We start from the raw sequence: 13,757 nt of genomic DNA, 5'->3' as shown, positions 1-13,757 counted from the left end.
CTACAGGCCTACTTGCATAAAATAGAGAAAGAGAGGGCCAACGAATTGAGCTTACAACTAAAATTGCTAGAAAAGGAACAAATTAAAAACCCCCAGACAAACACAAAACTTGAAATTCAAAAAATAAAAGGTGAGATTAATAAAATTGAAAGTAAAAAAACTATTGAATTAATTAATAAAACTAAGAGTTGGTTTTATGAAAAAACCAACAAAATAGACAAACCCTTAGTAAACCTGATTAAAAAAAGGAAAGAGAAAAAGCAAATTGATAGTCTTGAAAATGAAAAGGATGAACTCACCACTAATGAAGAGGAAATTAGAACAATAGTTAGGAGCTACTTTGCTCAACTTTATGCCGATAAATTCGATAACTTAAATGAAATGGAAGAATACCTTCAAAAATATAGCTTGCCCAGATTAACAGAGGAAGAAGTAAGTAGTCTAAATAGTCCCATCTCAGAAAAAGAAATAGACCAAGCTATTAACCAACTTCCTAAGAAAAAGTCCCCAGGACCAGATGGATTTACAGGTGAATTCTACCAAACATTTAAAGAACAACTAACTCCAATGCTATGTAAACTATTTGAAAAAATAGGGATTGAAGGAGTCCTACCAAATTCCTTCTATGACACAGACATGGTACTGATACCTAAACCAGGTAGATCGAAAACTGAGAAAGAAAACTATAGACCAATTTCCTTAATGAATATTGATGCTAAAATCTTAAATAAGATATTAGCAAATAGACTTCAGAAAATCATCCCCAGGATAATACACTATGACCAAGTGGGATTTATACCAGGAATGCAGGGCTGATTTAATATTAGGAAAACTATTAGTATAATTGACCATATTAATAATCAAATTAATAAAAACCATATGATCATCTCAATAGATGCAGAAAAGGCATTTGATAAAATCCAACATCCATTCCTACTAAAAACGCTTGAGAGTATAGGAATAAATGGACTATTCCTTAAAATAATAAGGAGCATATATTTAAAATCTTCAGTAAACATCATATGTAATGGTGATAAACTAGAACCTTTCCCTGTAAGATCAGGAGTGAAACAAGGTTGCCCACTATCACCATTACTTTTCAATATAGTACTAGAAACTCTAGCCTTGGCAATAAGAGCCGAGAAAGAGATTCAAGGAATTAGAGTAGGAAATGAGGAAATCAAATTATCATTTTTCGCAGATGACATGATGGTATACTTAGAGAACCCCAAAGACTCTGCTAAAAAGCTATTAGAAATAATTCAGAATTTTAGCAAAGTTGCAAGATACAAAATAAATCCACATAAATCCTCAGCATTTTTATACATTACCAACACAATCCAACAGCAAGAGATACAAAGAGAAATTCCATTCAAAATAACGGTCAATTGTATAACATATTTGGGAATATATCTACCAAAGGAGAGTCAGGAATTATATGAGCAAAATTACAAAACACTTGCCACAAAAATAAAGTCAGATTTAAATAATTGGAAAGACACTCAGTGTTCTTGGATAGGCCGAGCGAATATAATAAAGATGACAATACTCCCCAAATTAATCTATTTATTTAGTGCTATACCAATCAGACTCCCAAGAAACTATTTTAATGACCTAGAAAAAATAACAACAAAATTCATATGGAAGAATAAAAGGTCGAGAATTGCAAGGGAACTAATGAAAAAAAAAGTCAGAGGAAGGTGGTCTAAGTGTACCTGATTTAAAGCTATATTATAAAGCAACAGTCACCAAAACAATTTGGTATTGGCTAAGAAATAGACTAGTTGATCAGTGGCATAGGTTAGGTTCACAGGGCAAGATAGTGAATAAAAATAGCAATCTAATATTTGACAAACTCAAAGATCCCAAATTTTGGGATAAGAATTCATTATGTGACAAAAACTGCTGGGAAAACTGGAAATTAGTATGGCAGAAACTAGGCATGGACCCACATTTAACACCACATACTAAGATTAGATCAAAATGGGTCCAAGATTTAGGCATAAAGAACGAAATCATAAATAAATTGGAGGAACATGGGATGGTTTACCTCTCAGACTTGTGGAGGAGGAAGGAGTATGTGTCCAAGGGAGAACTAGAGACTATTATTGATCACAAAATAGAACATTTTGATTACACCAAATTAAAAAGTTTCTGCACAAACAAAACTAATGCAAACAAGATTAGAAGGGAAGTAACAAATTGGGAAAAAAATTTTACAGTTAAAGGTTCTGATAAAGGCCTCATCTCCAAAATATACAGAGAATTGACTTTAATTTATAAGAAATCAAGCCATTCTCCAATTGATAAATGGTCAAAGGATATGAACAGACAATTTTCAGATGATGAAATTAAAACTATTTCCACTCATATGAAAGAGTGTTCCAAATCACTATTGATCAGAGAAATGCAAATTAAGACAACTCTGAGGTATCATTACACACCTGTCAGATTGGTTAAGATGACAGGAACAAATAACGATGAATGTTGGAGGGGCTATGGGAAAACTGGGACACTGATGCATTGTTGGTGGAGTTGTGAAAGAATCCAACCATTCTGGAGAGCAATCTGGAATTATGCCCAAAAAGTTATCAAAATGTGCATACCCTTTGACCCAGCCATACTACTACTGGGCTTATACCCCAAGGAACTACTAAAGAAGGGAAAGGGACCTGTATGTGCCAAAATGTTTGTGGCAGCCCTTTTCATAGTGGCTAGAAGCTGGAAGATGAATGGATGTCCATCAATTGGAGAATGGTTGGGTAAATTGTGGTATATGAATGTTATGGAATATTATTGTTCTGTAAGAAATGACCAGCAGGATGAATACAGAGAGGGTTGGAGAGACTTACATCAACTGATGCTGAGTGAAACGAGCAGAACCAGAAGATCATTATACACTTCAACAATGATACTGTACGAGGATGTATGCTGATGGAAGTGGATTTCTTCAACATAGAGAAGAGCTAATCCAATTCCAATTGATTAATGATGGACAGAACCAGCTACATCCAGAAAAGGAACACTGGGAAATGAACGTAAACTGTTATTTTTACCTTCTGAATCCAATTCTTCCTGTGCAACAAAAAATTCGGTTCTACACACATATATTGTATCTAGAATATACTGTAATATATTTAACATATATAAGACTGTTTGCCATCTGGGGGAGGGGGTTGGGGAAGGAAGGGAAAAAATCTGAATAGAAGTAAGTGCAAGGGATAATGTTGTAAAAAATTACCCATGCATATGTACTGTCAAAAAAATGTTATAATTATAAAATAAAATTTAAAAAAAAATGAAAAGGGAGAACTCACCACTAATGAAGAGGAAATTAGAACAACAATTAGGAGTTACTTTGCCCAACTTTATGCCAATAAATTCAATAACTTAAATGACCTGGAACAATACCTTCAAAAATATAGCTTGCCCAGATTAACAGAGGAAGAAGTAAGTAAATAGTCTAAATAGTCCCATTTCAGAAAAAGAAATAGAACAAGCTATTAACCAACTCCCTAAGAAAAAATCCCTATGACCAAATGGATTTAGATGTGAATTCTACCAAACATTTAAAGAACAATTAACTCCAATGCGATATAACTATTTGAAAAAATAGGGATTGAAGGAGTCCTACCAAATTCCTTTTATGACACAGACATGGTACTAATACCTAAACAAGGTAGGTTGAAAACAGAGAAAGAAAATTATAGACCAATCTCCCTAATGAATATTGATGCTAAAATCTTAAATAAAATCAATAACCAAATTAACAAAAATCATATGATCATCTCAATAGATGCAGAAAAAGCATTTGACAAAATCCAACATCCATTCCTACTAAAAAACACTTGAGAATATAGGAATAAATGGACTATTCCTTAAATTAATCAGGAGCATATATTTAAAACTATCAGTAAACATCATATGTAATGGCGATAAACTGGAACCTTTCCCAGTAAGATCAGAAGTGAAACAAGGTTGCCCATTATTACCATTACTATTCAATACTGTATTAGAAACGCTAGCCTCGGCAATAAGAGTTGAGAAAGAGATTAAAGGAATTAGAGGAGGAAATGAGGAAATCAAACTATCACTCTTTGCAGATGATATATGATGGTATACTTAGAGAACCCCAAAGATTCTGCTAAAAAGCTATTAGAAATAATTCATAACTTTAGCAAAGTTGCAGGATACAAAATAAATCCACATAAATCCTCAGTATTTTTATACATTACCAACAAAATCCAACAGCAAGAAATACAAAGAGAAATTCCATTTAAAATAACTGTTGATAGTATAAAATATTTTGGAATCTATCTACCAAAGGAAAGTCAGGAATTATATGAGCAAAAAGTACCTGGTGATGCAGGAGATCAAAAAAGAGGTAAGGGCTTGAAATTTATAACTGAAAATCCTTTACATTAAGATGATAATTTGAACTCATGAGCTTTGGGAAATACTCTCTCAAGAAGAGTGACCTTGATGAAGATGTAGCAAAGGAGACTGAAGAAAGAGGTCAGACAAGATTAGGAGACCCAAGAGACATGTTAATAAAAACCTAAAAGAAGAGGATGTATCTAGAAGCAGTGATAAATCAGGTCAACAGCTGCAAACAAGTCAAGAAGAATAAAGATTAGAAAATGTTTATTAGATCCAATTGAGACCATTGATAACTTTGGATAGAGGAGTTTCAGTTAAATGAAATCGAAGTCATGATTGCAGATAAAGGTTTAAAAGCAAGTAAAGAGAGGATGAACTGAAAGCAACTAATATAAATGGATGGCTTTCTCAAAAAGTTTTGCCAAGAAAGGGAGGCGAGATATAATGGCTATGTATGGGAAAAGGGTGAAGAACTTACAGAGTAAGCACATATTGTTAGCTAAAGTAGATCAAGCCTATAGGCTCCAGTCACATGATTTTAGGTAAAGACTGGACTGCATTGCACAAAGAAGGGATTACATTGCCAAAGAAGAAGCTGTATATTACTGACCAATTGGGAGAACAGTAGACTTATGTGACCAATCACAACATATAGAGGGTGGATTTTGGAGGTTCTTTGTCTGAAATGTATAAAAGCTATAAGCATTTTCAAGGCTTTGGCCCTATCCTGCTGTGAGATCTGGCTCGCAGACCAGGATGGGTCCACTCCTCAAGTCTAATAAATAATTCTGCTTTGTATAATGAACTCTGTAGTAGTCAAATTGGGTAGGTCTTTTTGTCCCAAACACAATCAAATTTGTAACCTATGAAACAATCTCAACTCTTCATACAGCAAATCCAATGAAGTATGCCAATTATACCTCCAAAATATCTCTCACAAAAATCATCTTCCCACTCACACTACAATCACCCTAATTCAGGCCCTTATTACCTCTTTCCTGATCTATTGAAATACCCTCCTAATTGGTTCTTCTCCTATCTTTGTGCCTGGTCATACTCAGTTTCCCTTGATGATTCATCCTTTACTTACCTCATGACCTCTAAACATTGTTGCTCTTTAAGGTTTGGTCCCAGGCCCTCCTCTCATTCTTGGTAACATCATCAATTCTCATAGGTCTAACTATCATCTCTATACAAATGGCCCACAACCTCTCTCTAGAGACTATGTTCTAAATAGTTAATGCCTATTAGACACTTCAAACTCAATGTGTCCAACACAAAATTCATCTTTCCCACTCAATCTTCCAGTTTAAAAACTTCCTTATAAGGAAGTTTTTAATCGAAGGCACCACCAGCCTCTCAGTTTCCCAAATTCATAAATTCAATATCACATCTTTGACTCCTTTCTCTCCCTTACCTCACATATCCAATCAGTTGCCAAATTTTGTTTCTATTTCCATAACAACTTTCACATGCAAATCCTTCTTTCCACTTACACAATTACTATGTTACTCCTTACCTCTCACTGAGATTATTGCCAACATCCTCCTAAATGAGTTCCCTGTCTCAAGTCTCTCTTACCACTCCAGTACACTGCTGCCAAAGTAATTTTCCTTTAAAAAAAAAAAAAATCATCATGTAATTCCTTTACTCAACTATCTGGTGGCTTCCTATTGCCTTTAAGATTTTATTTATTTATTTGTTTGTTTGCCTCTGTTTAGTTTTTAAAGCCCAATATCAACTAGCTTCATCCAACCTATCTTTCTAACCTTTTGGAAAAAGAAAGATAGAATTGCTTATTCTACAAAGGTCAGAAGAAAATGGTCTTCTCTCTATTCTACAAATAATATCAGAGACCATGTCTCTTTAAGATACAATTCAAAAACCATCTTCTGCATGAAGCTTTTTCTGAGTCTCTTCCAACTGCTAGGATCATCCTTTCTAGACTACCTTGCATTTATTTGTATATATTTGTATATATTTATATTTATTCGTTTTATATTTACATCATTATGTTTTTGTTTTGTTGTTCTCTCCCCTTTAGAATGCATAGTCATTGGGAATAGGGATTGTTTCACTTTTTTTGTACTTCAAACTATTTCTAATTCACATTTTCATTTATATCTTCTATTTAAAATTGGCGTTCCCTCTGACGTATATTTCATAGTTCAGTATCTGGCACATTTCAGGTGCTTAAAAATACTGGTTGACTGATGGTTTAACAGCATTCTAGTTCTTCCCTTCTTTAATCTATCTTCCACATAACTGCCAAATAGATATCCTAAAATACAAATCTGACCATGTCATCTAGATTTAAATATATATATATATATATATATATATATATATATACACACACACACACACACACACACACACACACACACAGTGGATCCCTATTGGCCTCTGAGATCAAATACAAACTCTCATTTACACTTTAAAGCTCTTTCCAATCAGATTCCAATCTGATTCCCTCTGAAGCTGGTTATACATTACTCCTCTCACATCCACTCTAAGTTCCATCTAAAAAAGAGCCTAATTTTTAAAATTGTTAATACACATTCCATCCCCAATCTCTCTGTGTTTTTATATACAGTGTTAGGTTCTTACTAAGTGCTAATGAGATAATGAGATATTAGGTTTTTACTAAGTGCTAAGTCGGTACTTGACAATTTTCTAGTTCCGGCCTTTCCTGGGAGTTTGACTTGTGAATTCCTGGGGGAAGAGCTTGTCATGCTTAGGAAGGAGCAAGTTCATTGGTTGAAGTAATTTTTCCCAGAAGCCACTTGCATCATCCCATCGCCCCTATCTCTGGGAGGATAAAAGAGGGCAGCTCTGGAGGAAAAGGGAGTCTCTGCTCTAGACCAGACTTGAGGCAACTCTCTGCAGGAAGGGAAATCACTTCTCTGGACCAGAGTTAACGGCAACTGTCTGGAGACAACGGCTCTCTACAGGAAGAAGAATCTGTCCGAAAGATTTGAGTTGGCACAGCAGATCTCCTCCCAGAGAGCGATGGGCAGCTTCTGGAGACAACAGCACCTTACAATACAGGCTCTTCATATTCTCATTTTATACATATTATTCATGACCTCTTAATTTCTACCTCTTGGAATCCCAAGGTCCCTCCAAGACTCAGTTCAAGTGCCACCTCCAAAGGGCTTTCCTAATTCCCTCAGGTTGCTGACGATCAACATACTCCTGAAATTAGGATCTGTAGAGCTAAAAGGGACCTCAGAAATCATAGAGTCTAACTCACTCATTTTACAGATGAAGAAATTTGCTTTGTATTTTTTTATATAATATGAAAATGTTTATTCCCCCAGTAAAAAGAAAACTACTTGAAGGAAGGAATGGTCATTTTATCCCCAGAGCCTATCATTGTACCTGACACAAAGTAAGTTCTTAATAAATGCTTGATGAATTTAACTGGACTCTGGTTTAAAATCTATAGGGCTATGGTACTAGGAAACAAAATACAGACATAGATTTAATAAGCATATTATAATTATCATATAATAATTTATAAGACCAAGAACTGGTAAATCAAGAATTATAGTACTAGCTGTACCATTAGCTTGGTACAAGATCTCTGACAACTCATTTAACTATATAGTTCAGTTTACAAAAATGATTCTATAATTAAGTCTTAAATTTGAATCTCAGCTATATTACTATGCCACACTAAGCCTCAGTTTCCCCATATGTAAAAAGGAGTTGAATTAAATAATCAAGTGCAAGGTCTCTTCATTCTAAACATCTATGAATATATGCTAAATTCACTTGATCTTTACAACAATTCTACATGGTAGGCAAGGAAGAGATTATTGCCTGAGTACTCATCTATGTAATAAGGCAATCAGATTAGATCAGAAATTTTTAATCATAACCTGTGAACTGTAATTTTAATTTTGATCTGTGAAGCTATTTTATATTTTGGTAATTATATTTTCATGTAACTGGTAAACTTGTTCATAATATATTGATAACAATATTTTAGGAGCAGCTAGGTGGCACAGTGGATAGAGCACCAGCCCTGAATTCAGGAGGACCCGAGTTCAAATCTGACACTTAACACTTCCTAGCTGTGTGACCCTGGACAAGTCACTTAACCCCAGCCTCAGAAAAAAAAAAGAAAAAAAAAAGATAATTATATTTCAAGAATCTATAGAACTATAGATCCAACTGCAAAGTCTTTTCTCATTCTAAATTCCTTAATTCTGCTCATACATTTGGAAAGTGAAAAAATACTGACACTAGTACAAAAAGGAATAATGCCAATAAATGGAGGGCTCAATTTCAAGCTCTTGATTTTCTATCTGCTCTTCTGTCCCTCTAATCTAGCATAACAAAACAAATACTAAACAAAGCAATCGGAAAGAAACTTCATTTACATATTACAGAAATAATCGAGATTATTTCTCTTGAAATAATCTAAAGTATTTCTAATTATGATCTTAATTTATATGCGACTTAAAATAGGAGATCTCTCAAATGTTTTTTCTCTTCAGTTCATTTATAAAAGTAATAAAAGCATGTTTGAAAACCAGTTAAGGAAACTTTTTTTATCTTCTCAAGTCCTTAAGTTTCAACTGATTCATATCGATTCTGCTCTTGTTCTATTTCAGGCAGTTTCACTTCTTAGTTTCATAGTATATAGTTTGAGTTGTGATCCTGCTAGAGAAAAATGTTAACATGTGAACCAAATATTAAGTTATCTTTTTTTCCTTTTAAAGAAAAATGAAAAACATTTTCACATGAAGTACAATGTAACTGATCAAAGGCCAATCCTAACTGGTGCCCATCAGTGACAAACCTGCCTAGCAAGGAGAAATAATGATTGATATTAAGATGCTGATGTTACCTTTAAGTTTCTAAAGTTTTGTAAATTCCTGTATTCACTTTATCTTGTGTGTTACTAACTAAACTAATCAAAGACCACAAAACTCTTGATCCCAAATGAAACAAATGTTTTTTCTCCCAGTTTTTAATCCTCTTTAACCTGTCTAGAGCTTCTAACACATTAAATACTGCCCTACTGTGGATGTCTTTGCCCTTTTGGCTTCGGATGCACTACATTCATCCTACTTCTTTACATGAACATTCCCTAAGATTCTGTCTTTAACATTCTGCTTTTCTCTTTACTCTTTCCCTTAGCAATCTCATTTACTCCTATGGCTTCAACTACCATGTCAATGTACCCGACTCTTTAATCCTTATCAATAACCCTAACCTCTTTCTTCTGACCTCCCCAATCCCAAATTAAATTACATAGAGAATTTGTGCAATGTGATGTTCCATCAGCACCTCAAACTGAAAATATTTAGAATATCATCTATTCACCTAAGCTTATACTCCTTTTTTAAACCTATTTCTCTTTAACTTATATTTTCTTGATTAATAGTACCACTATTCACCAAGTTTTCCATGTATAAAACCTTAAATCTGACTCTTCTCTCACTCTCTCATATTCAATTAATCAAACAACCGAACATTTATTAAGTACCTACTATGCACCATGCCAGCAATGTTCACAGTTCTGAGGATACAAAGAATAAAACAATCCTTACTCCCAGAGAATATTATCCCAATGGGAGAGATAAGTACATATAGAAGTATATACAAAATAAATATAAAGGGAGAACTTTAATATCTACAGGGAGGGGAATGGAAGGAAAGATAGATAAAAAGTAAAGCTGGAGCTGTCTTGAAGGAAGAGAAATGCTACAAGGCAGAAATGAAGAGTGCATTCCAGTCAAAGAAAAGGCATGATAGTGGAGGACGAAGTGTCACGCGTTAGAAATAGAGGAAAAAACTGGTTTGAGGAGATCTCAGGGAAGGGAAGTAGAAATTTTTAATGAGAATGGAAAAATGAATTAAGCTCAGGTTCTAAAAGGTTTTAAAGAGCTAAATAGAAGTATTTATGTTTTATTCAAGTAGGGAACTACTGCAGTTTACTGTGTAGGGGAGTAATATTGCCAGATCTATGCTTGAAGAAAATCACTTGGGCAGACAATTAACCAAGTCCTATCAATTATAAACCCACAATCTCCCTCAAATCACTCCCTGTCTCTTTATTTCACTACCACCACTAATACAGGCCTTCATTACTAGCCACCTATACTATGACCAAAAAAGAATTCTAACAAGCCTTTCCAATTTCACTTTGTCTGCCACAATCAGACTGTGTCACTCCCTTTTCTTTAAAACCTTCAGAACCTCTCTAGGAAATTAAACACATACACACACACACACACACACACACACCCATTCCTCTGCCGCTAGGCAGAATGCTAATTCAAGGTCTTCCACAATTTGGAGCCATTCTATTTTTCTGGACTTAAGACTTCTCTGCCCTCCGTGCTCTCTAAGCCCCAACCAAAATGGACTAATCATCCATATATGCTTTGTCTTTCCCAACTTCCATGTGTTGTCTTATGTTTCCTTTTATGCCAAGTACATCCTCTGTCCCACCCTACACCTCTCATTAGAACTGTGTAAAGGCAGAAATTATTTGTGTTTGTATCTGTAAGCTTCATGAATACAAAAATAAGCTTTTAATGTTTACTTAATACCACATTATTCACACAATTGCCTATTCAGAGCAGTTCTTATGAAACTGACCTATAATATTGTTTGGTCTGCCATGTTCTTGAAGAACCACTTAATGACATTAGGCAGGATATTATATGCCCATAATATATTAAAAGTCACATTATTCCTGTCACTGCAGTGGATTCAATGGGGAAAATATAACTAGCAAAAGACTAACTTCAGCATCTAGGACTAGTAAAATTCGGACAAGTGAGATAAAAGCAAAAATGATCTGTTATTAGTAAAGTGTCCTCCATCAAAACAGCACTGGAAAGAGGTCAAGAAGAGGAGGAACCCTGAGGCAGAAGATTTTAGCTTCCAATCCTGGTTCTGCCACTGACACGCAGGGAGACTGAGTAAGTCCCTTTCCAGCTCCAAGCCTATCTCCTCATTTGTTTTCTCAGTAGCTTCTTATGCAATTACATAGATAGTTATTGGAATATGGTCAAATCCCCACTCCCATACACACTCTAAGTTCCATAAAAGAAGGGCTTTGTCTTACTTGAACTTTGTAGTTTTCTCAGCCTCTACACAAAGCAGCCACTTGACAAATGGTTGGTTAAATGAATTTTTACCTACCTACACTGGAAAAAAAAAAAAGTAGGCTATTCTTTTTGTTTATTTGTTTTTGTTTGGGCCTTTGATTTCTGCTATTAAGAAATGTAGCTCTTCTATACATGGTGTTCTTAATGAATTTAGTTAGTTGGTATTTTCTTTCCTGAAGAAAGAGAAAGGCAGTTCAGAGGAAGTTCTCAGCTGAGTTTTTAAGAACATGTGAAATGTTTACCATAAGTTTTACTTTCAGGATATAAAAGACATTATGACAACTTTTATAAAATAATATTATAAACTTTTAAAAGCTGACAACCATTGGTTAGTTATAAACCTAAACTAAAAAATTTTAAAGTATAGATAATCTCCACAATTTCAAATTAGGCACTTACACATAATCTGAGTATCAGGAAAATCATATCCCACTAAAAACAGAAGGCCAAAAATGAGCATTTCCATTACAGAGAAGCATAGAACTTTAGAATAAGAAGGAACCTTGGAGATTAGCCCCAGGATAATGAGGACTATGAAATATTAGAAAAAGGACAGAACTTGAAATCAGAAGACTTAATAACTGTGAGGAAACTCAATTCTACTTAAAGTCAGAAGACTTAAAAATTGTGAGTAAACTCAATTCTACCTTCTACCAGCATACCCATGGACAAGTAACTCAACTTGCAAGAGTCTAAGTCTCTCCATCTGAATTTGAATGAGGGAAAAAAAAGGTCCTATATTCAAAATAGGAAGGATAGCAAGGAAAATACTGACTAAAGCATACATTTGTAAACTTAAGCCATTTGCAATGGCTAGAAAAAGAATACTATTGTCTTTTAGTCGAGATTCACACTTTAAACATTTCAAAAAAACACACATATACAAATAAACAGGAAAGAGGTTTAAAAATCAAGCATCATCTCTTAGGGTATCAAATTCAACCCAAATGGTGAGACATTTTTGTTTTCCAGTATGCTGAATAAAAGTCAAAAGCAAAGAACTCATGGAGTCTTCACCATAGCCATCCAAAACATTCCAAAAGGATGACATCTAAGGAAGATGCTACAGCCATACTTAGCATCGGTATGGCATTCAACACTTTGCTAAGATCCCAAGAATTTGTCAAAAACTAAAAACGGCCAAAAATCACAGAATGGCATTTTGCAAATCCCACCAAAATCTAGTCTAATCTGTTCAAAGGTCCTCTGGAACAGTCCAAAAGTGAAACTTCATAGTTTTCAGAAAGCTCTTCTAGGTCGTTCCTTCCCTTTCTCTCAGGTACCTTAGCCCAGATCTCGAAGCTCCACCCACCTCACATCTTCTGGGCCCACTTTCTGTTTCATTATAATCCTACTCGGAGTTTTCCCTCATTCCAAGCTCCTCAGTAGCACAATAAGCACAGCAAGCACAGCTGGCAGTCTCACCAGGCCCTTCCCCTCCGGCCCAGAAGCGGGCCCTCGGAAATCTCCACCCCCACACGCCCTCCCCCAAGGCGGACAGAGGCTCACTGGCCTCGAACAGCCAGCAGCTGCCCCGCTCTCACCCGGGACGTCCTCTCCTCTCCCAACCACCTCTTCCATTCCATCCCTCTCTCCCTGCCCCAGCCCCGTCCGTCTTTTGTGCTCTTCAGATCTTAAAGGACCGTGGAATTCTCAAAGATGGGGAACAGACGGGGAGGGCCACGGTGACAGGACTGAAGCCCGAAGGAGGGGGATGATGACCCAGAAGAGCAGAGGAGGACCGTGGTGAGGGCCTGTCCAGCAGCGGACTCTGAGGCGGCCATGCCTCCTCCACAGGGAGAAGTGGTCTCTGCAGAACCACACTGGCACCCACAGTGTCCAAGGAAGAAGGATCCCAGGGGCCTGGGGGAGGCGACCTGGGCAGGTGACCAGGACGCCGCGAGCAGGCTCCTCCCGGGAGGAGGGGTCACCAGTGAGGTCGGAGGAGCGAGCGTGAGCCTGGGAAGTTAAGCACGCCGCACAGCCCTCCCAGAGCCCCTACAGGAGGAGGCCGCCGGGATGGCACTACGGGGACTAGAGGAGGGGCAGAAAGGAAACCCTGAGAGGACAAAGTCGGGGGTGGGGGGGGATTTTGAAGCCTGGAAAAGTGGAAGAGTAAAGGGCGTGACACAGACGCCTAGAGAGGACCCCGAGGGGGAGAAGTAGGCCGAGAAGCGCAGGGAGGGCGGGGGTGGAGGGTGACTATGAAATCCAGAGCGGACAGTGGGGAGTGAAGGGGGT

The 13,757-nt window shown here is 36.4% G+C and overlaps 1 protein-coding gene across 4 annotated transcripts in view; it reads right to left on the bottom strand.

Moving 5' to 3' along the window:
- Positions 1 to 13,757, bottom strand: part of UVRAG (UV radiation resistance associated) — a 424,520-nt gene that overhangs the window by 409,996 nt on the left and 767 nt on the right. For 2 of the 4 annotated variants that reach the window (XM_074304114.1, XM_074304113.1), the window contains exon 2: positions 5,900 to 5,993. The exons of 1 other annotated variant lie outside the window; for it this stretch is intronic. Coding sequence is in view for 1 of the 3 variants with exons in the window: in XM_074304112.1 (XP_074160213.1) it covers positions 13,061 to 13,102 (42 nt within the window). In the remaining 2 variants the exon portion in view is untranslated. Of the gene's footprint in view, positions 1 to 5,899; positions 5,994 to 13,060; positions 13,648 to 13,757 lie in introns of those variants that run through there. One more of the 4 variants, XM_074304112.1, reaches the window with a different exon arrangement.

This window comes from Sminthopsis crassicaudata, chromosome 3 (assembly GCF_048593235.1).
Source record: "Sminthopsis crassicaudata isolate SCR6 chromosome 3, ASM4859323v1, whole genome shotgun sequence".
In the NCBI taxonomy this organism is placed as follows: Eukaryota; Metazoa; Chordata; class Mammalia; order Dasyuromorphia; family Dasyuridae; genus Sminthopsis; species Sminthopsis crassicaudata.
This window is presented reverse-complemented; position numbering and strand designations above follow the sequence as displayed.